General features: G+C 45.3%; 1 protein-coding gene across 4 annotated transcripts in view; it reads right to left on the bottom strand.

Moving 5' to 3' along the window:
* Positions 1-22,689, bottom strand: part of Ldlrad3 (low density lipoprotein receptor class A domain containing 3) — a 234,752-nt gene that overhangs the window by 115,558 nt on the left and 96,505 nt on the right. For all 4 annotated transcript variants that reach the window (XM_034496668.2, XM_034496667.2, XM_076929338.1 and 1 more), the window contains exon 3: positions 11,487-11,612. In XM_034496668.2, the coding sequence (XP_034352559.1) occupies positions 11,487-11,612 (126 nt within the window). The remainder of the gene's footprint in view (positions 1-11,486; positions 11,613-22,689) is intronic.

The following is a 22,689-nucleotide window of genomic DNA, read 5'->3' on the forward strand; positions in this document are numbered from 1 at the left end:
CGAGTATAGATCTTTTGTGAGATTGTTCATGTCTGGTTCACTAGTTGTGTCATCTCCTAGCTATGCCTGTCCTGGTCCCCCAGAGTATGTGTCCAAGAGATGAAAGAACCGTAGTGATGATGAAAGGGGCTTTCATGGACCTCCAGTAAGGAACTGTGCCTGCACCTATATTGCATATGGCAAGAATGTACCTGAGTGGACACTAGGCGTAGCCCAGAGTCTCTGCATGCTATAAGCCAAGTCAGACCCAGTATCTCTCTGTAATGTCCGGGCTGCCCCATATTGGGCGGCCAAACTGTAACGACCTGCCCTGTTCTGCAGGTCCAGGTCTAGCGAGAGAGAGTGTGGGGCAAGCGACGCGAAGAATGGAGACAAGACAGAGGGTTTGATCAAGTCTCAAGTCTCGTTTATTGTGTCTCTCTGTCTCCTGTATTCTCTCTCATTGTCTCCCGTATTCTCCCTATTCAAGGGAAATCTGGGGTATTTATAGGCTTTTGCCACGTGCCTAGTAGGCGAGTGAATACCACGTGCCTTGCAGGTGTGGATATGATATAAGCCTTACAGGCATGTATGACATGGATAGCACGTGGATAGCGCGGGAACCACATGCCTTGCAAGCATGGACACCACGTGCGCCTTGCAGCTGGGGGCAGTAAACAGCAAAACGACATATGTGGAATATCAGAGTGTGCTTCAGCTGTTGTGGGCTGTTGAAAAACAAGTCTCATGTCAGGGTATATGGCTTGAGATGGCTGCAAAGCTGGTAGCCGCTTTCTGCTAAAAGTCGGCTCCCAATATCTTTCCGTGGTCTTGGACTGTACAGTGTGAGCTGGAATCTGTCTGCTTCACTCCTCCCTGAGCTCTGTTGACATACTTGGACATTATAGTTCTGAGGACTTGGTCAGTTTCTAGCTATACAAACATGAAGATGATAGATTGTTTTTTTCCTTTTCATTCAGGGTGGAAAGTTTAATTTGAAAGGTCAGAGGAACTAACAAGATTGGACAAGCTAGAGCTGAGTTTTAAAGATAAGGGACCAACAAGTCATCTGGCCTGATAAAAGAAGGGTTAATTTAAATCACCGTGGGGTAGAGAATGGCTCAGCTTAATCAAACTGGAACCAAGGTCTGGCCGCAGCCAAAACCCAAGTGGGAAATCCAAAACCACAAATCACATTTGATTTTTGTCCATGGCAATGCTTCAAACCCAGCTTTCTGCTCATCAGCATCCAGCACAGGGGCCTTTGGCATCCCTGCACTCTGGTGGGTCTGTGCATCCAGAGCATCAGAACCAATCAACTCACTCAAGTAGCCTGGAAGGGCAGGGAGTGTCATCTTCTTACTTTACCTTCAGACTCAGAAGCTTTCAAACTATCCCAAGGAAAATTAGTCTGGGTCTTGTGTGTAACTGTTTGCCTGTGTGTGCACAGACACACTACAAATCTGTGGATCTCTGTGTGTGTATGCTTGAAAATAAGATACAGGTTGATTTTAATAAATACAACCAACAGGGTCAGCAGCCAGAATATATAAAGAACTGACTTTGATAAGCAAAAAGCAAAGGTCATCAAGGCAGAAAAACAGGCAAAGGACACACAAGTGTTTCCCATAAAAGAGGCTGCTAAGTACTCAGTAAAATTCACCGGAGATGCACAGTGAGGCATCAGACTTAAGGTCCTTAAGTCTAGGTTGTAGACGGAGATGTGGAGGGAGAGGCTTTCTCCTGGATTCTAAAGGGAAAGCAATCGGTAGGCTCACCTTGAAAATCAGTTTATTAATAAGTAATTTCACCTCCTGCTCAAAAGAGACCTATAAACGAAACCACTATTGGGAAAAAAATTAAGCACTGACCCAAATGGTCAAATCAGAGAGAGTTCTAACAATGAAATACTTTACAGCTTGGGTCAGGTTTTCCTGTGAAGAGCTGCTTAGCTACATAATAGACATTTTGCTACCCCTTTTGATTTTCAATTACATTATAATGATTTGCCTTGGCTATTTTACTGATACTTCATAAACAGAGGGCACAGCTGTCTTCTAATAAAACTTTATTTACAAACACAAATAGTGAGCCATAAAACGCCAACAGCTGTTGTACAGCTGGAAAATAAATAAACTGACACGAGGGTTCTTCCCTCTGTCTGTCCACTGGGTTCTAGGAGCCTGAGAAACCTCTAACATTTGAGCCCACCCCACTCAGGGCAAAGAGAGACAGTGGGAAAGGACATTGAAAAGACTCCCCAAAGCCAGCAGCCAGCCAGCTAAAGCGCATGTGGCTACATCATGCCTAGAAAACACTGGAAGCCTGAGAAGTGCTCTCAAGTCTCTGGCCCTGGTGCCTCCTGTGCCTCCAACAGCCCTGCCTTCCAGCTCCCAAGGACAGAGCAAAGTGAGCGGGAGCTTGTATGCCTCCAAGTAGAAAAACGAACAGCCAGCAATAAAACCAACAAATAAAAGAGAAGACAAAAAAAATTAAATTAAATCAAAAAGCTACTCCAAGAATTCCAGATGGGAAAAAAACAGTTTTAAAACAGACCAGAAAGTTACAAAAGTAGAAAGCAAAGGCAATCCCACCGCATAGATCAGTTTTAAAAAAAAAAAAAAAAAAAAAAAAAAAAAGTGTTCTTTAGAAAACTTTACCCTGGGCTTCTATCAGAAAGGATAAATGGTGATACAGCTGAGGTGCAGCACGATCCCTGAGAAAATGCCTGCCAGTGATGCTACCCAAGCCATCAACGTGCAGTCTCTAGGCAGACTCGCTCACCAGGGAAGCCGATCTCCCCCAAAGCTCCAGGAAACTCAAGTTTTCTTACGTGTCTTTGAGGTCTCTGCAGCTATTACTGTGCTTGGCACAAATACTGAGCTGCTAGTTCAGAGACAGAGCAGGAGACAGTGTGTCCTACAGGGTGTTATGTTGCAGTATCTTTGAGCAATACTTAATGTACCCCAAATGTTTATGCTGTCTTTATCCTCACTAAGGCTTACCAGCCACTGAATACTGTGGGATTTTACTCAGTTAACTACATCAAGGAATAGTGTGTCCTGTGGTATCTATTTCACTGGAGATGGACAAAAAATTGTGGCATCAGCATAACAGCCAGAATCGCAGAACTCAGAAGTTCCTTGGGAATAGTCACCATAAAAATGCTGGGGTTCTGATGCTCTGCTTCCTAGTCCATAGTCACAAGAAAGGCAGGTAGTCTCTCCCTGCCGGAGGAAAGGAACAGGTTCAGGGAGGGAGTGAAATAACTGGCTGCCCCATTTTGGCCACATTGGACAGAGTGGACCACAGGAACACAGCAGTCATCCAAAAGCAACTGACAGGCTTCAACACGGGAATTGAAAACATCTGTCTCCAGCAGACAGGACTTAGGAAGTGTCCTCTAACTCATTTAAAGCTTCTACCACTTCAAAACGTTCACATGTAAAACTGTCATCACCTCCCACCCTAAGGTGGCTACTACTTAATTCCTAGCCTTATGGCCTCTGTGGGGACCCTTTCCTCCACAGTTCCAATTTCTGTGTGAAATTTACGGTTGGGGCAAGTAGGGGATGCTAACACTTCCTCATGTCTTGGATAGGGACTATGGTCTCCATAAACCAGGGATGCTAAAACATCATCTTGTGGAACATGGTTCCCTCCAGCCTCATGCACAGCTCCCTCTGCAGCTTGGAATATGCTCACTGCTTTGCCTGGCGCTTGTCTGCCAATAACTATAAGCTTTTATGTTCCTTTCCATCTGCTAACAGGGCCTGTCCAGCACCCAGACTATCTGGCTTTGGCTCAGCAACCCTCATTCCCATGCTCCAAGACAACAAGACATGGTTATGTACTCCTGTATTCTGCAACAGGAATCTGCAGGAGGAAGAGCTGTTACTCCAGACAAACAAGCAAGATGCCTTCCTCCCACCTCTATTGGTTCGGTGCATTTCGGGTTTTAATGCCCCCTCCCCAGAGGCAGCGTGGTCACTGGCAGGATTCAGGTACATGACTAAAGAGAGTCTGTTTCCTTCTGTTTCCTAAAGATTTCCTGCATATCGGTGCCTCCCATCCAGTACTCAAAGGCAATTAATTCCTCAACTTCATCACTTTTTTTTTTTTTTTTTTTTTTTTTTTTTTTTTTGTGGATAGTTCCCTCAACACCCGCTTCTGGTAATAAATACCTTTCTCCCAATGCCTCATGGAGCCTTTCTCCTTAAATCTCCCCTCACCTTAAATAGTACACCTAATAGTGACAACCTTCTTCACCCCAACCTCTTCCTCATTCTGTGATAACTACTTCCATTAAAGATGTCACCAAGTTCCAGCCCTTAGGCATTAGCCTTGGATTGCTCTTCTATTTCTCTACCCGCACAGGCTCAGGGCCAGCTGCTTCCACCTGGACATTATTTAAAAGGGGGGAGGGGCAATGTCTTAATTCTCCATCAACTGCCCAGCCCACACACCCAGGCAGCCATCTTACTGCAGTGATTAAGAGTTGTGTCTGAAGTACCCCTGGGCTCAAATCTCAGCTCATCCATATGGCCCTGAGCACTGAGAGAGCTATTTAACTTCTCTAACTCTGGATTTCCTTATCTACGGCATGAGGACAGAGACAAGGCCTGTGTTCAAAGTTTTCGCAGATTAAATGAGCCAAAGCTGCAGAGAATGGAGACCAGCCTGTGACTCACAGGGAGTGTTTAATATATGCCTGTTGTAATCATTGCTGATGGGAGATACTGCGGTAGTAGTTGAGTTTGCCCTGGCATTTATACCACCTGAGTTAATATTTCAGCTTTGCCACTTGTCAATTATGTAACCACGACAAGTTACTGAACTGTGTCTTGTCTCCATTTCACCCATGAAAGCACCCATGTACAGCACGGCCTCACTGCAGAGATGCCATATACAGCTCACAAACTCTGCAAAACTGGTTCCTATGACTTGGAAGGAAGTAGTCTAGTATGGCTTTCGGCTGTCACCATGGGATGTGCTATGGGGCTGTATTTTAAGTAGTAGCCATCCTCTGTGGCTTACCTTTCCCAACAAACTCCGTGACAAGCCTTGAGGGGAGGGGTTTCCCCACCCCTGACTTCCACAGCACGACCAACAGCAGCTTTACATTGATGGTATTTGTATGAAGACTCATCTCCCTGGAGTCAAGGGAGTCTCAGCCAGCTCAGATCCCCACACCCAAGGCAGCACCTTGAAGGCTGTCTGGCATCGTAACTAAAAACAGAGGGCAAGAATCTGACAGAACAGTAGGACCTAGAGCTAATGTGCCAGGCAAGACCTGTGTCTACCCTGCAAGCATATGTGAAAACCCAAGAGGATGAAGAAGCCATTCTATGTTAAGAATGGACTGCTGTCCACATCTTCCTGTCTTCCCCATCTATCCCCTTGATTGGTTACTTGATTCAGTCACTCTGGTAGGCACTGAGAACAAACTGCCACTGAGTCCCTCTTCAGAAAGAGCTAACACTATGTGGGTAACAAATCAATAGTGCATAAGATGAAGCCTGAGAAGTCTTGTTTAATATGTACTAAGATGAATGTGACAAGGTATTTGGCCCTGGGTATATAGGTGTGGGCCACACAATACTGTGTCCTCTTGTGACTGTCACAACAAAGCAGAGGAAGCCACACTGAACACAGAGGAGAGTGAAGCAGTGGGCATGTGGGTGCAGGGAGGAGTGGGTTGTCAGGGGATACTAAGTGGCCCTCTGATCATGAGCTCTTTGAAGAAGGCCAAAGACAGAATGGGATAGTGACCCAGCAACAGCCTTGACAAGCCAAGTACAAGTCCAAGAAAGTAGATTCTGTTGGAATCTTTAAGGAGTCTCGAGTATGCCACTTTGGAGCACTGGGAAAGCTCTCCTGCTGTGACTCTAAGCTCCCACAGGCTTTATATAGAAAAGGTCTGGGTCCTCAAGGTTTACTCATGGGCTGACTGAGGAGACAAAAGGAGAGTCAGGCTGAGCTGGATGTAGACAGACAGGAGACAACTGGCTGGCCCTGAAGGACTCTGACAGGCTCTATGATCACACATACAGCCTGGCTAACATGTCCTGCCTTACTGGGAGACAGGCAGGAGGCCGTCTAATGTGGAACAAATATAGTTCAGGACACCTGAAAGCAGCAGTAGAAGCAAACCACAGATATCACTTAATCTAATCTTTAGAAACTATAATATGTGCTGCTAAAATATATGGATAAAAAAAATCACCACTATTCTCAGATCTTAAAAATTAGCAGTGATGCCTTGATATCATCAAATGTCACATCACAATTTAAGATACCAATTATCTCAATTTTTTTTTTTGAAGAATGGTTTTAGCTAGAGTCGGAAAAAAAAAAAAAAAACAGTCTATGTATGGCCCTGGATTAATTCATCTCTGAAATCTCTTTCAGTTTACGCCCTCGCCCCTTCCTCCATGTTTAACCTTAGAATTACTTATGGATGAACCAGGCTCCTGAAGATTCTAGATCTGAAAATTTGCCTCTATATAATGTTGTGAACATATTCTTCTATCTACTAAATCTTCTATAAACTGAACAGTCAGATTTTAAAGGGTCATTCATTTTAGGTACAGCTGGATGGTTTTGGGAAAATCACCTCAATTTGATGATGTGTGCTCTGGTGACACCACATAGGAAGGCACAGAATATCTTTTATGTTTTAAAAACGCAGTATTTTTTAAACATAAGTCATTTATTATTATTTTTACTTTGTGTGTGTTTTCCTACATGTATGTATGTATATGTACTACATGTTTGCCTGGTGCCTTCAGAGGCCAGAAGAGAGCATCAGATCTCCTGGAACTGGACTTTTAAAAGGTTGTGAGCCACCATGAGGGTTCCAGGAACTGAAACTGGGTCTTCTGCAAAAGGAGCAAGTGCTCTTGCTGAGCCATCTCTCCAGCCCCCAGGGGTCTCTAGTGATGCTTAGTTTCCTTCATGAGAGGTTTCTGAGCAGGTGAGGCAGGACATGCATCGTGCTGGCTCTTCCACCAAACTTCTTTACAGCACTGGCTGGGACATATGTAGCAGTTACTTTTAACACTCTGAAAAGTAATTTGAACATACCCATTGGGAAAGAAGACCAGAATTTAAACTATTAACAAAATGGCAGTGAGTTTTCAATTTTCCTTTCGCCTCTTAGGAATGATTCTTAGGACACTGGAAAGAAGCCCCCAGCATGTGAAAGAGACAGAAGCAGAGGGATGAGCTCCACCTTCTTAGGTAGATTCCACACTGCACATGTATGCAGCTGTCCCCATCATGGATCCCCACACTGTACATGTATGCACCTGTCCCCATCATGGATCCCCACACTGCACATGTGTGTACCTGTCCCCATCATGGTTCCCACACTGTACATGTGTGTACCTGTCCCCATCATGGATCCCCACACTGTACATGTATGCACCTGTCCCCATCATGGATCCCCACACTGCACATGTGTGTACCTGTCCCCATCATGGTTCCCACACTGTACATGTGTGTACCTGTCCCCATCATGGATCCCCACACTGTACATGTGTGTACCTGTCCCCATCATGGATCCCACACTATACGTGTGTGTACCTGTCCCCATCATGGATCCCACACTGTACATGTGTGTACCTGTCCCCATCATGGTTCCCACACTGTACATGTGTGTACCTGTCCCCATCATGGATCCCCACACTGTACATGTATGCACCTGTCCCCATCATGGTTCCCACACTGTACATGTATGCACCTGTCCCCATCATGGATCCCCACACTGCACATGTGTGTACCTGTCCCCATCATGGTTCCCACACTGTACATGTGTGTACCTGTCCCCATCATGGATCCCACACTATACGTGTGTGTACCTGTCCCCATCATGGATCCCCACACTGCACATGTGTGTACCTGTCCCCATCATGGTTCCCACACTGTACATGTGTGTACCTGTCCCCATCATGGATCCCACACTGTACATGTGTGTACCTGTCCCCATCATGGTTCCCACACTGTACATGTGTGTACCTGTCCCCATCATGGTTCCCACACTGTACATGTGTGTACCTGTCCTCATCATGGTTCCCACACTGTACATGTATGCACCTGTCCCCATCATGGAGCCCCACACTGCACATGTGTGTACCTGTCCCCATCATGGTTCCCACACTGTACATGTGTGTACCTGTCCCCATCATGGATCCCCACACTGCACATGTGTGTACCTGTCCCCATCATGGTTCCCACACTGTACATGTATGCACCTGTCCCCATCATGGAGCCCCACACTGTACATGTGTGTACCTGTCCCCATCATGGTTCCCACACTGTACATGTGTGTACCTGTCCCCATCATGGATCCCCACACTGTACATGTGTGTACCTGTCCCCATCATGGTTCCCACACTGTACATGTGTGTACCTGTCCCCATCATGGTTCCCACACTGTACATGTGTGTACCTGTCCTCATCATGGTTCCCACACTGTACATGTATGCACCTGTCCCCATCATGGAGCCCCACACTGCACATGTGTGTACCTGTCCCCATCATGGTTCCCACACTGTACATGTGTGTACCTGTCCCCATCATGGATCCCCACACTGTACATGTGTGTACCTGTCCCCATCATGGTTCCCACACTGTACATGTGTGTACCTGTCCCCATCATGGTTCCCACACTGTACATGTGTGTACCTGTCCCCATCATGGTTCCCACACTGTACATGTGTGTACCTGTCCTCATCATGGATCCCCACACTGCACATGTGTGTACCTGTCCCCATCATGGTTCCCACACTGCACATGTGTGTACCTGTCCCCATCATGGAGCCCCACACTGCACATGTGTGTACCTGTCCTCATCATGGATCCCCACACTGTACATGTGTGTACCTGTCCTCATCATGGTTCCCACACTGTACATGTATGCACCTGTCTCCATCATGGTTCCCACACTGTACATGTGTGTACCTGTCCCCATCATGGTTCCCACACTGTACATGTATGCACCTGTCCCCATCATGGAGCCCCACACTGTACATGTGTGTACCTGTCCCCATCATGGTTCCCACACTGTACATGTATGCACCTGTCCCCATCATGGAGCCCCACACTGTACATGTGTGTACCTGTCCTCATCATGGATCCCACACTGTACATGTGTGTACCTGTCCCCATCATGGATCCCACACTGTACATGTATGCACCTGTCCCCATCATGGAGCCCCACACTGCACATGTGTGTACCTGTCCTCATCAACATCAAGGTGCAAGGCCTGACTTCCACCAGCACAGCCCATAACCAAGAAGCAGGGACATGCCTATCAGGTCATCTGCCTATGAAGGCAAAAATGTAAGTATTCTGTCTAGAATTTACTTAAGATGCTTATGTCAGACAAAACAATAAAATGCCAGAACAGAAACTGAAATTAGTTGTCATAGAGAGAGACAGGAAAATCTCAACCCATGTGGGAAAAAGACAGCAACCAGATGGATATTACCATGAAAAAGCACAGGTAAGAGAGGCACGAGACAAAACTGGAGCATATCGCTCACACTCTAACAGGTGATCACAGACACATCGGAAACAAACGGAAAAACAAAGTCTAAGAAAAAAAAAAAAGAGAAGTCTAAAAAAAGAAAATTTTAGAAATAAAAATTATAATAACACATTAAAACAAAGCAAAGCACAGCAGTTGGTGTGTGAGAAAAGCAGATTACCAGTGACAAAAGAAAAAACTGGCAGTTTGAAGACAGATTAATAGGAAGTATGCCTTCTGGACAACAAGGAACCAAATGACTGCGCCTCTGGACTGATGTGACAGAGGCTGGAACCCGGACTCATAGGGAAGGAGGGCAGCACTGAAGACATTTGAAAAATGATAGCTGACAATGTAGGAAGTGTGGTAACAATCAAAACTTAGATTCAGAAAACACTAAAGAGGATTAAAAATAATCTACCTGCAGATGCCTCAAACCAAGACCTAAAGGCTGAGAACTAAACACAGAATGCTCTTAAAAGCAGCCAGAGGGAAAAGATGCAGGATCTACAGGGAACAAATTAAGTGGCTGGCTTTCCCTTTGGAAACTAGAGAAGCTGGAAGTGGCACATTTAAAGTGCTCAGAGGAAAAAGGACTGTCATCCCAAATACCACAGGCCATAAAAATGCCTTTAGGAATGAGGGTGAAACACAGACATCCTTGGCTGAATGAAAACTGAGAGCATGTGTCATCTGCAGCCCTGCTTTTAACAGCATCTCTGAGGCTGCAGGGAGCTCAGCGGTTACAAGCACATACTTCTCTAATATAGAAGCCGAGTTTGGTTCCCAACACCCACGATGGGCACCTCACAGACACCTGTAACTCCAATTCTAGATGTGATTACTTCTTCTGGCCTCCATGGGCATCTGTGTAAATACACATACACAGAGACAAACAGACTGACACACACATACACTTTAAAACAAAATTTCTAAAAAAAAAGCATCACAGAAACAAGTTCTTCAGACAGAAGGAGAATGATACCAGAGGAGCCTGAGAACAGCGGAATGAGGGAAGAGTCACTGAAGCCATGCCTCTCTGAGTAAACAATGTGTATTTTTCTTTGGAGCCCTTTAATATAGATCATTTCAAACACAAATCAAACATTGTCTTCTGGGAGTGTCAATGACTGAAGAGTAGCAGGTATTTGTAAAAGGAAATGACGCACAGAACCTGGTTCCTGTATTCCAATTGGTGTGAGGTAATACTGATTCAAGTCAAGAAAGACCCTAGTCTGACCTGTCAGTCACTGGAAAGCTCTGCCCCAAATTCCCACTGGGTTGGAGGGTGGTTCCCTGGTGATTATAACCTAGGTCCACTGAACAACAATGTTTCAAAATGGAGATGTATACTTAACTCTATAGTTTTTTGTGTACAGTGTTTTGCCTACATATATGCATGTGACCACAAGCATGCCTGGTGCCTTTGGAGTTTAGAAGAGTATGTCATGTCCCTTGAGACTGGAGTTAGGAATGTCTGTGAGATACTGTGTGGATGCTGGGTACCAAACTTTGGTCCTCTATAAGAGCAGCAAACTCTCTTAACTGCTGAACTATCTTTCTAATTCTCATAGAATATAATGAACAAAACAAAGTTTATAAGCATTTAAATAAGGGAAGCAAGCAAGGGTAAAAATATGAGTGTTGAGACAGTCAAACAGATAAGGTATACAGGAGCTATGTGGCCCTGGAGAGGCCAATGTACCTCTCTAACTAAGGTTCCTCATCTGCTCAGTGGGAACAACTCACTTCACCCACAGAGCGACTGTCTAGGCAATTAGATGCGATGCAGTGGACTTACTGACTTACTGTGGCCCTCCACAAACAGTAGCTGAGAATTAACAGTCAGACCCAGATGTGCCAAAGGTGATACGAGTGACAGCAGGGGGTGACCAAGCATCTAGCTGCACAAAGCACAGAAAAGATTCAGGACAGGCAGAAGAGCACAGAGATCATGATGTCCCCAGGACTTACTGCAGTTCTCCTCGTCACTGCCATCTGGACAGTCCTCAAATCCATTGCAGCGGAAGCGGCCGATGATGCAGTGGATGCCGCTGGCACAGGGGAAGAAGGTCGGGCCACATTTCGATTTTGCTTTGGCTAGAGGAGGAAAAGAAACAAAGAGGGCCATCAGGGGATGACGTTCTCAGGCCACAGCCTCCTCAACCCACTCAACCTGACTTTACAAGTGAGTCCTTGCAGATTTAGCATGAAGTTCCCAAGGAATCGTTATCACCATCACTCGACAAATGCCCAGCCAGCACAGACAGACACCTTCTTACAGCATTCTCCAGGAAAGGAGCTGCCAATCATGCTGTTTCAAAAGTCCTTGAAGGGACCTCAGAGATGGCTCTGTCAGTAAAATGCGTGCCACACAAGCAAGGGGACCTGTGTTTGATTCCCCAGAAACTATGCAAAGATATGAAGTGTAGAGGCATACACCTGCAATGCCAGCACTGGAGAAGAACAGATGACTGTGTCCCTAGGGCTCAGAAGCCAGCCAGACTAGCCTACTTACTGAGACCCAGATCCCAGTAAAAGACCCTGTCTTGAAAACAATGTAGAAGGCTCCTGAAGAACAACTGAATTTGACCTCTGACCGCCATACTCTAGTACGCGTACATGATAAGCACACAAACATAAACACCGTATCACATGCATGCACAAAGTCCTAGAGGAGGCTAGGCACAAACTTCATACTGTAGCAAGTCCAAAAGAGGAATGGATAGGTGGATTGGTGAGAGATGGATGGTATGGTAAAACTATGGAATTGGATGGTGGATACAGTGCTTGCTTCTTTAGAAGCTGAAGAGCCAGTCAAAATGCATCCACGGCATATCAAAGCAACTGTTGTTGGCATTTAGTGAGTCCTTGCCACACTAGGCAGAGTGCCAAGTACTTTGCACAGATTTTCTCATTTAATTTACCCAGCAGCCACTCAATGGGATAGCATGCAGGAAAGCTAAGGTGACACTCTCAAGACTGCACCTTTCAGAAGACCTGCTTGCAAGGTCATATCTGGCTTGACTGGAGTTTGCCGCTGTGGTTTGCGGAACCACAGATGTAGGTGGGGACACCCTACATCTAAGAGATCTTATACCAATTCTTCAGTTTAGTTTGTGCTAACATCAGCGTTTCCTTTGGGTCTGGAGTCTAGGAATGTATGAGGCAGATGGTGCTTGTGATCATTAATAGTGACTGTCAACTTACCATGATCTAGCATTGCCTAGGAGACAGGCCTCTGGGCATGTCTGTGAGGGAGCATCTAGGTTAGGTGGGAAAGCACACCCCAATTACAGGACAAATACAAGCAAGAAGGATCTGGGCAGTGAAAATCATCTTAGCTTGCCAACTACAGATGCAATCTGACCGGCTATCTCAGGCTCTTGCCACCATGATTTCCCTCAAATGAGGAACAGCACCTTCAACTGTGGGCCAAACCAAGCCTTTCCTTAAGTTGCTTTCATCAGGGTATTGTATCACAGCAACGGGAAAAGTAACTAAGACTAAGAAGGTGTGCAGATGATCAGCCCCGGACAAAACCTGGGTGCTGAGTCTGAAATGAGCCTGCCTGGAGGGCAGCCCTTCACACATCCAGATGAACTGAATGCATCTGGTAAGCGTGCTCTAAGAGAGAACTCTGGGGAGCCAAAGCTTGGGCCTTCTCGGGATAGCACTGACATCATCTGTTGCCAACACTGAATTTGCACTACATCCTTTGATGTATGGTTAGGAAATGATGACCCTGGGAGGGTCTTGCGGAGTCCTGATGGAGTGGGGTATGATGGGTACAGCTTCTATCCCCATTTTCTGGATATGTTTTAAGGATAAAGTGACTCACTCAAGCTCACTCAGCTAGGAATTCTAGTACTGAGGGGAGGCCCAGGCATGTGGACTCCAGAAGCCATGACCTCAATCAACCTAACGGCATGCCTTTCGGCCAAAGGCTGTCACTTCTTCCTACAGAAGCCAGACTCCTGCACTAAAGAAATTTATTTTGCACACCTGCTGTACAAACAGTTTGAACAGAAACAGTTGTAACTTGGACTTGATTTACAGTCCTGCTAAGCCCAGTAGCCCTGGGGGGTGATGCTCTTTCTAGCTAATGGTGCTGTCTGCTCTGGGTGTCGATTAGGAGACAGGAGATGAGATCTATGGCTAAGTGCAGGTAGCAGCCTCACAGCGCATCCCTCCAGACTCCTGTCTGTGAGGCCGGACCTATATCCCGCCAGGAAAGAAAAGGCTATTTCTTTGAAACAAACAGACAGTAAATTGCCTGCATGTTCCCACTGTCTGTATGATGCCAATTTAGGTGGCAGCTGACTCATGGTCAACAGGCTATAAGGCCTAGAGTAAGTCCAGTTTTGAAACTCCACATAGTCTTCATTCAGCCAGAATTTTCTGTAATGGTGTTTGTCAGTTCTTCACAAAGCATAATCTCAAGAGAGTCCTGGGCTCAAACTCAGACTTCATTTTGATGACTTTAGACACATTTTTGAATATTGCTAAGCCTCAGTTTCTTCACCAGTACAACCTGCTTACCAGGGGTCTTGTAAGATGAAGATGTTTGATTTAAAAGCTTGAGTAGAGACACCGACAATGCCTGCTTCTCTTATCACTGCAACAAAATGCCCAAAATGCCCAACAGAAGCTGTTGTGTGGCTGTTTCCTTTATAGGGAAGAGTGAGGCTCAGAAGACTCAGAAAACTAGTAAGTATTGGAGGCTCAAGAAGGTCACATGTTTACATGACGTATTAGGCCTCGTCAAAGTTATATAGCTAAGTAAACACTTGCTATGAGAGAGGAGACTCCAGGAGAGCTGCCTGCAAGTTATGCAAGGAGGTCTACCGATGTGAACTGTCACCCATGATGCAGTGGGCAAGGTGTTGATCACCCACATTAAGTAACGACAGTGAACTCATTGGTCACAAAGCTAGGTTTGGGTGAAATCATTTCTTTGTTCTGTCACTAGTGCCCTAACTGCCTGGCATGAACAGACATTTGCTTATTTCCTCTTAGAAATAAGCAGAGCCAGTGGCCAAACAGGGAACAGTAGAACCAAGGATGAAGTAGAGAGAAGTAGGAATGTGGTCCCTGTGATGAGTGATGCAATGCGCAACTGAGGCTGATCCATCTGGAATGACATCTGCTCAGTCACCAAAACTAAGGCAGCAGGAAGGAAGTCTCCAGCCTCACAGTAAGCAGCTCTTCAGCTTGAAGACTGGGTGCAAATCTGACCTGCATATTCAGAGTTGCCCTTATTTTTTCCCATTTTACCAGAAGCCAGTGTTACAGATGGATCAAAAGTCAGAGACATGGGTATCTGGGAGATGTATAAGAACTATAGGGCACCAGGAAGCGGTATGGTGACACTAATCTGCATCCAGAGAAGATCTCACTTATGTGAATACTGAAGCCCAAATAAGACACCACACCTGCCCAAAGTTAGAGAGCTTTTATTAGGTGAACTTGGTTCTTGAGCCTGATTCAGTTGTTTCTGAGTACAGCCTTTTTCAGTGATGGTGTGCTACACCATAGGACCACATCTGGCTCAGATCTTCCCAGAGTTTAGATATAACAGAGAACAAAAGAAAGAGAACTAGGAAACAGAAAGCCCTTCTTCCACATGTCAGACTGTTCCAGACCTGGGATAGACAGCTCTTCACTAGACCATAAGCCTATGACTCTCAATCTGCCCAGAAAGCACTCAGGGCTACCCACCTCTTAGAAGATGTTATAGACCCATCACCTACAGCTGACAGCCCAGGTCTCTCCAGGTGGCCACCAAACATAATAGCTGGACTAACAGCCCAGTGTGGTGACACATACCTGTGATGGCAGCATTGAGAAGGCAGAGGCAGGAGGACAGCAAGTTTGAAGTCAGCCCAAGTGACACAGTGAGACCCTGTTTCAGTCACCACTCAGTTGGGCCAGAACAGCCATGAACTCAGCCAAGCAGACCTGCCACACCCTTCAAGTGGTGCCTACAACTCCAGCCCAAGCTATGGGGACTTGGGGTGTATCTCCTTTGTCTCTGTGCTTGCTGCCCACCAACTCCTACCCCAGGATCCTGCTAGTACAAGCCCAAGACAGACCAAAGAACCAGAAGCAGAAGCCATAAGCTTCTCTGCAATGCTCCCATCCTTCCTTCTAAGCATCAGAATGCTGCATGACATTTCAATAACAGAAAAGCATATAAAGGAAAATGTAAACTGTATCAAGGAGAATGTCAACTTTATCACCGATCACCACCATGCAGGAACGATGTGATGATTTGTATATGCTTGGTTCAGGGAGTGGCACTATTAGAAGGTATGGCCTTGTTGGACTAGGTGTGTCACTGTGGGCATGGGCTTTAAGACCCTCACCCTAGCTACCTGGAAGCCAGTAGTCTTCTAGCAGCCTTCAGATGAAGATGTAGAACTCTCAGCTCCTCCTGCACCATGGCTGCCTGCGTGTTGCCATGTTCCCACCTTGATGCTAATGGACTGAACCTCTGAACCTGTAAGCCAGCCCCTATTAAATGTTGTCCTTATAAGAGTTGCCTTGGTCATGGTGTCTGCTCACAGCAGTAAAACCCAAACTAAGACAAAAGCGTGATCTGGATATTTAGCAAACACGATTCCCTGTCAGCTACCCTTCTTGTTGCTGTGGCAAAACATCTGGCGAAAGCAACTTGAAAGAGGAAGGACTCATACTGGCCCACAGTTTTAGGAGACTTTCAGTCCATCAGAAAGGGAAGGTATGGTAGCAGGTGTGGTTCGGTTCACAATGCTGAAATTATGAGGTGGCATCATGACAACCAACCAGGAAGCAAAAGCAGGGCCAGGCTAGAAACCCTCATCTGTGCCAGGCAGGTCCCATAGTGTCCCCAAATATTACTGCTAGCTGAGGACCAGGTGTTCAAACACACGAGCCCACAGAGGACATGGCACACTCAAACCATAATAGCAGCAGGAACAGTCATGTGTAAGTGGGTCAGTGGGTCAAATCCTGATACTGCAGCAAGTTTAGAGTGAAGGCTGGTATTCCACATTGCTCCTGAGTTCTTAGGAAATGCTGCGACAGCAACCACAGCACTGTGAGTCATGAAATGACAAACACTGTCTTGTCCACTGCCCAGAAAACTTACCCAGTATGTAAGCTATTGAGTAAGCCCTGATGGAATGAACAAGTGGGCCCCAGTGGGCAGCTGTATGTAAACACACACAAAACACAGGCTGCTCTAAAACCAACTTCTGACCCTTAACATACTGTCAGTATTTTGAGTATTTGTGTTTCAGGGGGGAGGGCGGGCACAACTATATACACGTGTGAGTGCATGTGGGGGCCAGAGGTTAACCTCAGGTATATTCCTCAACCACTCTCCAACTGCTTTTGAAGGCAGGGCCTCTCATTGAACTGGGAGCTTGCTGACTGAGTAGGACAAGCTGGCCAGTGATCTCCAGAGATCCTTGTGTTTGGGTCCCTAGTCTTCAGTGCCAGTATTTGAGGTATAAAACACTGTGCCCCATTTCCACTGGCTGGTGGAAATCAAATTCATGCCTCATTCTTGCACAGTAAGCATTTTACTCACTGAGCCATCAGCCCAGCAACCACAGCATCCTCAATGGCTTCACTGCCTCTGTGTGACCCATAAGTCGGTTACCAACGGACACTTGCAGTGCTTTAAGTAACAGTACACACCCAGATGGATCCAGTCATTTCCTGCCTGTGTAATATCTCATTGATACACAGCTGCTCAGTTTAAGGCTATGCACAATGTAGATTCTGGTGTCCTTTAGCTCATCACCTGGTGTCCTCTGGCTACACGAGAATACTGCTGCCCAAGACAGACGAGAGGAAGCCATAACTCTGTACTTACGTTAGGCTGGTCCCTAACTGTTGGACCACTTGACTATTCTCCACCCATCTCTGTCTCCTTCCATTTCAACCTCAGAATGTTTCATTACTCTGCAGAGGTGGGGACATCCCCACCGGGTGGAAGGAACCAACCATGCTTCATTATCTTCCTAGTATGAACTAGTATAAACTAGGAAGACAATGCATACTAGATCTGCATCTAGTATGAACATCAGTTTTAGCTAGAATGGGTTTCCTGGTCTGCACAGATCCCCTGCAGATGTGGGAGTCTCTGTCTCTAGGCCACATACTTTCTTCTGTCTCAGAGGGCTGGAGGATGCAGGCTGTCTCCCAGGGCTATCCACTTGCCAGTGTCTCTGCAGAAGCCCTACCTCCCTATGTAGTTTTGCAAAGAGTGAGTTGGCAGGCTGCAGGCAGAAGATTCACCAGGGGATGGGACTCCTCTCAGTGTGCTTATTTTCATTAATAGCAGCCAAACATTTCAGTGAACACATATATGGACACAACCTTGCTAGAGTTGAGGAATAGTTAGAATATGTCCGTCTGTAGGGTTCCTGAGCTGACCCTGGATCTCTATGTTGAAGTGAGAACTAAATTTGAGTGTGGTGTTTTCATATGAGTCCTTTGGAAGGTAACTATGATTAATAAAGTCATCAGAACAGGTATGCCATGACTAAATACTGGTTGCATTATTAAGAGATGAAGAAACCAGTAGAAGCACATATATATACCTTCCATGGCTCTTACCATGTGATATCCTGGACTATCTCAGGACTCTGCTAACAAGCAAGTTATCACCATTTATGCTTCCTCTAGAACCAGAAATATTTCAAAATAAACATCTTTTCTTCATAAAGTTACCCAGTCTCTGGTATTTTATTACAGTACCACAAAGAGAATGATACAATCCTATTTTGCCAGATTCTTTTATGTCACACACAGAGCAGGTGACCTTATCATTCCTTTCTCCCTGGTATTATCATCATACAACCAGATGCCATTCCAAAAATCATAGCCATGAAGACAGTGAGGAGCCAATTCTGACATTATTGTTCCAAATCAAGTCTTGTAGGAAGCCGAGGTTAGCGGTGATACATTCCTCCATTCCAAGATGGCGCGGGCATCCTGTCCTCCCACTAGTAAACAACTGACTGCACAGGTGCAAAAGGCAAAAAGCGCGCCAAAGTCACTGCCCAACCCGGGGCATATTATGGGTAATGAGTGAACAGCCAATCAGAAGTGAACACGTCACTCTAGGGTGTATTTAAGCAGCGCCTCTTCCTGTCCGTCTTTCCACTTCTGCTTATACAAGAAGTAAAGCCTCGCTGTAGTAACCACCCGAACACTGCCTCACGTGTCTTTCTCACGGGCGAAGGGGACACGGAGGGGCTCGGAACAAAGTCTAACACTGACATCCTATATATAAGCGTAACTGTGCGCTTTAAGCAAACTAGAGAACACTTTGCAAGCTTTCCTCGTTTCAGTAAGGAGCAAAATCATTTTTCCTTGGACACAAAAGCTATAGGCTCATATACAACTGATTATTGTTCTAGCAAAAAGGTCCCTTTGAGTTTGAAAATCTTTATCACTTTTACCTATTTGGAAGAATTTATACTTTACCTGTGCAACATACAGAATAGATTTTTAAAAGAAAAATCTGCCACACTGTTGGCAAATAACACAATGTCCCTGAGCCTCCTGCTATCTGTCTTGCTTGGGAGGACAGAAGCCAATGAGTCTCTTGCAATTCAAAAGGCGTCCTCAAGAGGGAGCTAATCTCAACTACATGGATGTTAATGCCATAAGACTTCCAGGTATTCATGAGGCTGTGATACTCCAAAAGTAGTCAAGAGGGAAACCCATGCAACAGTTACAGTCTGCAGCTGTACCTACTCAAGTATGCATTTCACTCACACTAAGGCATAGACTGCTCTACAGTGGTACGGATGAAGACCCACAGAGACAGATAGGGCATGTCTGGATGCCTAGTGCTTGTAGAATTGAGGAATGGAGACTGAGCCTACAGGTATAAACAGTGTGGAAACGGAAGAGAACTGTGAAGGTCACAGGAGTGTGCTGTTTCTAGTAGTCAATGTACTTGCTATCTCTTCTTTAGAAAATAAAATGTATCTTATGATGGGCAAGATAGCTCAGTGGGCAAAGGCACTTGCCATGGAAGTCTAATGACCCAAGTTTGCAGCCCCAGAATCCACGAAGAGAGGAGAAAAGAGACTCCTGAAAGATGTCATCTTCTGATAAATGCATGTGTTTTCTCTCTCTCTCTCTCTCTCTCTCTCTCTCTCTCTCTCTTTCTCTCTCTCTCTCACACTTGTAATAAATGAATAAAATAAAAATATTTTTTCCTTAAGAAAAATACTGCAAACCAGTCATAATTATAATTCAGTTCATTGTAATGTTATTGAATGAATGCTACACAAAAGTATAAATTAGAAAGAAATAAATTACAATATCCAGGCAATTTAAATCATTGTGAACACCTCCCGAGGTGAACACATGCATTCAGCCATCACTAGCTGAAACTCTGAGAAAAGCAATCAGTCTGAATTTATCACTAGATCAGCTAGCTTTCTAAAACATCAAACTGTGGCTCCTTTTCAAAGTCAAAAATTACTTCGTGGTTGGTGGACAAGAAAGCAAAGAAACAAATACAAAGCCAGCCAGCCTGGACTCTGTTAGAAGTCTGGGGATGGGGAGCCTGTCCACTGAGGCCTCAAATAGGAGGACAAATAGCCCAGAAAGTCGGATCCACACTGAGCTTGGAAGCCTGTGCAGATCATTATTGCCTGATTGTCACAATGGCTCAGCTCCCCATGAAGGCGGCAGGGGACTCTAAGTTCTATTGATCAGACGTGGCCATGAATTACTTTTCCCTAAAATAACATGTTGACTATTTGAGATGTGAGAGAAAGGCCAGCAGATGCAAGCTAACTGAAACATAAATACAGAAAAAAATGTGTTATGAAATAGCTTTGCCAGAAGATTCTCAATTAGAAAATAAATCTCCCAAGCATCTTCCCTCTTAAGTCTCAGACATGAGGTTCCCAGCCCAGAGTCAGGAGGTCAGAAGAGATCATGGTTCACAAAGAGTTCAAAGTTCACAAGGGATTCCAACTACATGACATAATCACCGAGACCTAGCTCCCCTACATAACTCCATGTCCCCAACTGTGTAAGAAGGGATAGGGGCACAACTGGCCTCACCGGTTGTTTGAACAGGGAATCTGCTGTACAGACGCCTGATATCTGGGGCAGATTTAGGCTCCCTGACATGACTATGGTTCTGCAAGGTGCTTACCCTAACAAAGGCGAGGCGCGAACCAGTGTCATCCTTACCCAGCTTGCGGCTCTGTGCTCTGCCTTACTAACCCCACTCTCTCTTCCTCCCTCTTTCTTGAATTGAACTCAGAGCATCATAGGCAACCAAACCACTCTACCATTGAGTTATATCCCCAGCATTTCTGGGTCTATCTTCATCTATCATCTATCTATCCATCCATCCATCCATCCATCTATCCATCCAACCATCCATCCATCTATCCATCCATCCATCTGGTTGTTTGAGACAGAGTTCCTCTGTGTAGCTCTGGCTGTCCTGGTACTCACTCTGTAGACCAGGCTAGCCTCTGTCTCCCACATGCTGGGGTTAAAGACATGAGCCACCATACCCAGTTGCTTTTAATTTTCTTGAGACAGGCTCTCATTAAATTGTCCAGGCTGACCTTGAACTCGTAATCTTCCTGTCTCAGCCTCCCAAGTAGCAGAATTATGAGTCTGTCTCACCAAGGCTGGTTATCATTCTGTCTTTATGTCACACAAAAGACAAGTGTGGATGCTGCAAGGAAAATAAGCCATATGGCTTTTGACAGTTAGTCAGAGCAGGGATGTAAGAATGGTGTAAGCCTGCCCAAGCTCAAATCTCATTGGCTGTGTGATGGATGATATACTATTTACCCTCTATGTACCTCACCTTCCGCACAAGACATAGACATATTAAGCCACCTCACTGGACTACTTTGAGGACTGAATGAGATAATATAGTAACTTCCTAGAACTTTCTCTGGAAGACAGTATAAGCTATGATACTTATATTTGGATTTTATAGGATAATTAATAATAGCTATAATAAAATGCAATATAAGAATTAGTTTCATATAGTATTAGTCAACAATATTAGCTATTATTCATTTTGTTAAAAAATCACTTAATTTTTTTAAAGAGTTGAACAGTAGCAGACACTCAATCAATATGTGAGGAATGCAAAGGGGCTGAAAAGAGTGTGGCTGAGCCTAGGGAAGCCTTGTGAAGTACAGCTACCTCAGTTAGGTGGGAACGACTGGAAGCATGTCCATAAGAATGGAGAGGGAAGGGTACTCAGGGCAAGAGGAATGGAGTGTACAAAACCTCCCGGTCAGGCCAGGCCACAAAGATCTGGAAGAAATGAAGGCACCTGGAAAGTGGAGCTTATGTAATGACGGAGGCTAAGACAGTAAGTAGAAGCCTGCACTCAGCACAGGAGCCAGAGGAAATCTTTACCGAGACAAGCAAGGTGCCACATTTGTTTCTTATGAAGAGATTTCATGAACGCAGAGGCATAGTATGAGGTCATGTAAGCTGAACACTCTGGTACTATCAAAGGCCTCTGGATAGTTTGAACAAAGACAAGTCTGTAAGATGTTGAGAACCTTTTGTAGGACAAGCTCTTTAAACTATAAAAGATTCAAAGTGCACGGCACTGCCTTTCAAAAGGGGCCCCATCATCAAGAATGACAAGGGGAAGAGGCAAGGCAATGAGACAAAGCTGGGATTGGAAACTCCTCTAACCCGAAGAGGTTTGTGGCTAGGTAGATTGGATAACTCAGCCCTTCCACACTTTCTCTGCTCAGTAGAAACCTTGCTGGCGTGGGCCTGGATCCCTGGGACTGGGAACAGATGGGTGCACAGCACAGAACAATTCCCTCCATAAGGGGGAACCACCTCAAGTGCACTGGCTCAGTGGAAGGTGGCTTCCTAAAGCAGGGCAGACAGAAATGTAAAAGGAAATTGGGTAAAGAGGCTTGTGAGAATCAGTTTTCACAGCTGAATACACTAAAGAAAATACATTCTGGGTCATTTTCTGTTTCCCTAAATGGGTGTGTGTGTGTGTGTGTGTGTGTGTGTGTGTGTGTGTGTGTCTTTACCATGCTTTATACTTCAGAACCTCCACCCTCTCCTGTTACCATGGCCCCCACCAAAAGCACTGATTTCTGTATAAATTCTTTTTTTTCAGACCTGAAAAGATGTATTGATGATCTTG

Source organism: Arvicanthis niloticus, chromosome 2, assembly GCF_011762505.2.
Source record: "Arvicanthis niloticus isolate mArvNil1 chromosome 2, mArvNil1.pat.X, whole genome shotgun sequence".
Classification (NCBI taxonomy): domain Eukaryota; kingdom Metazoa; phylum Chordata; class Mammalia; order Rodentia; family Muridae; genus Arvicanthis; species Arvicanthis niloticus.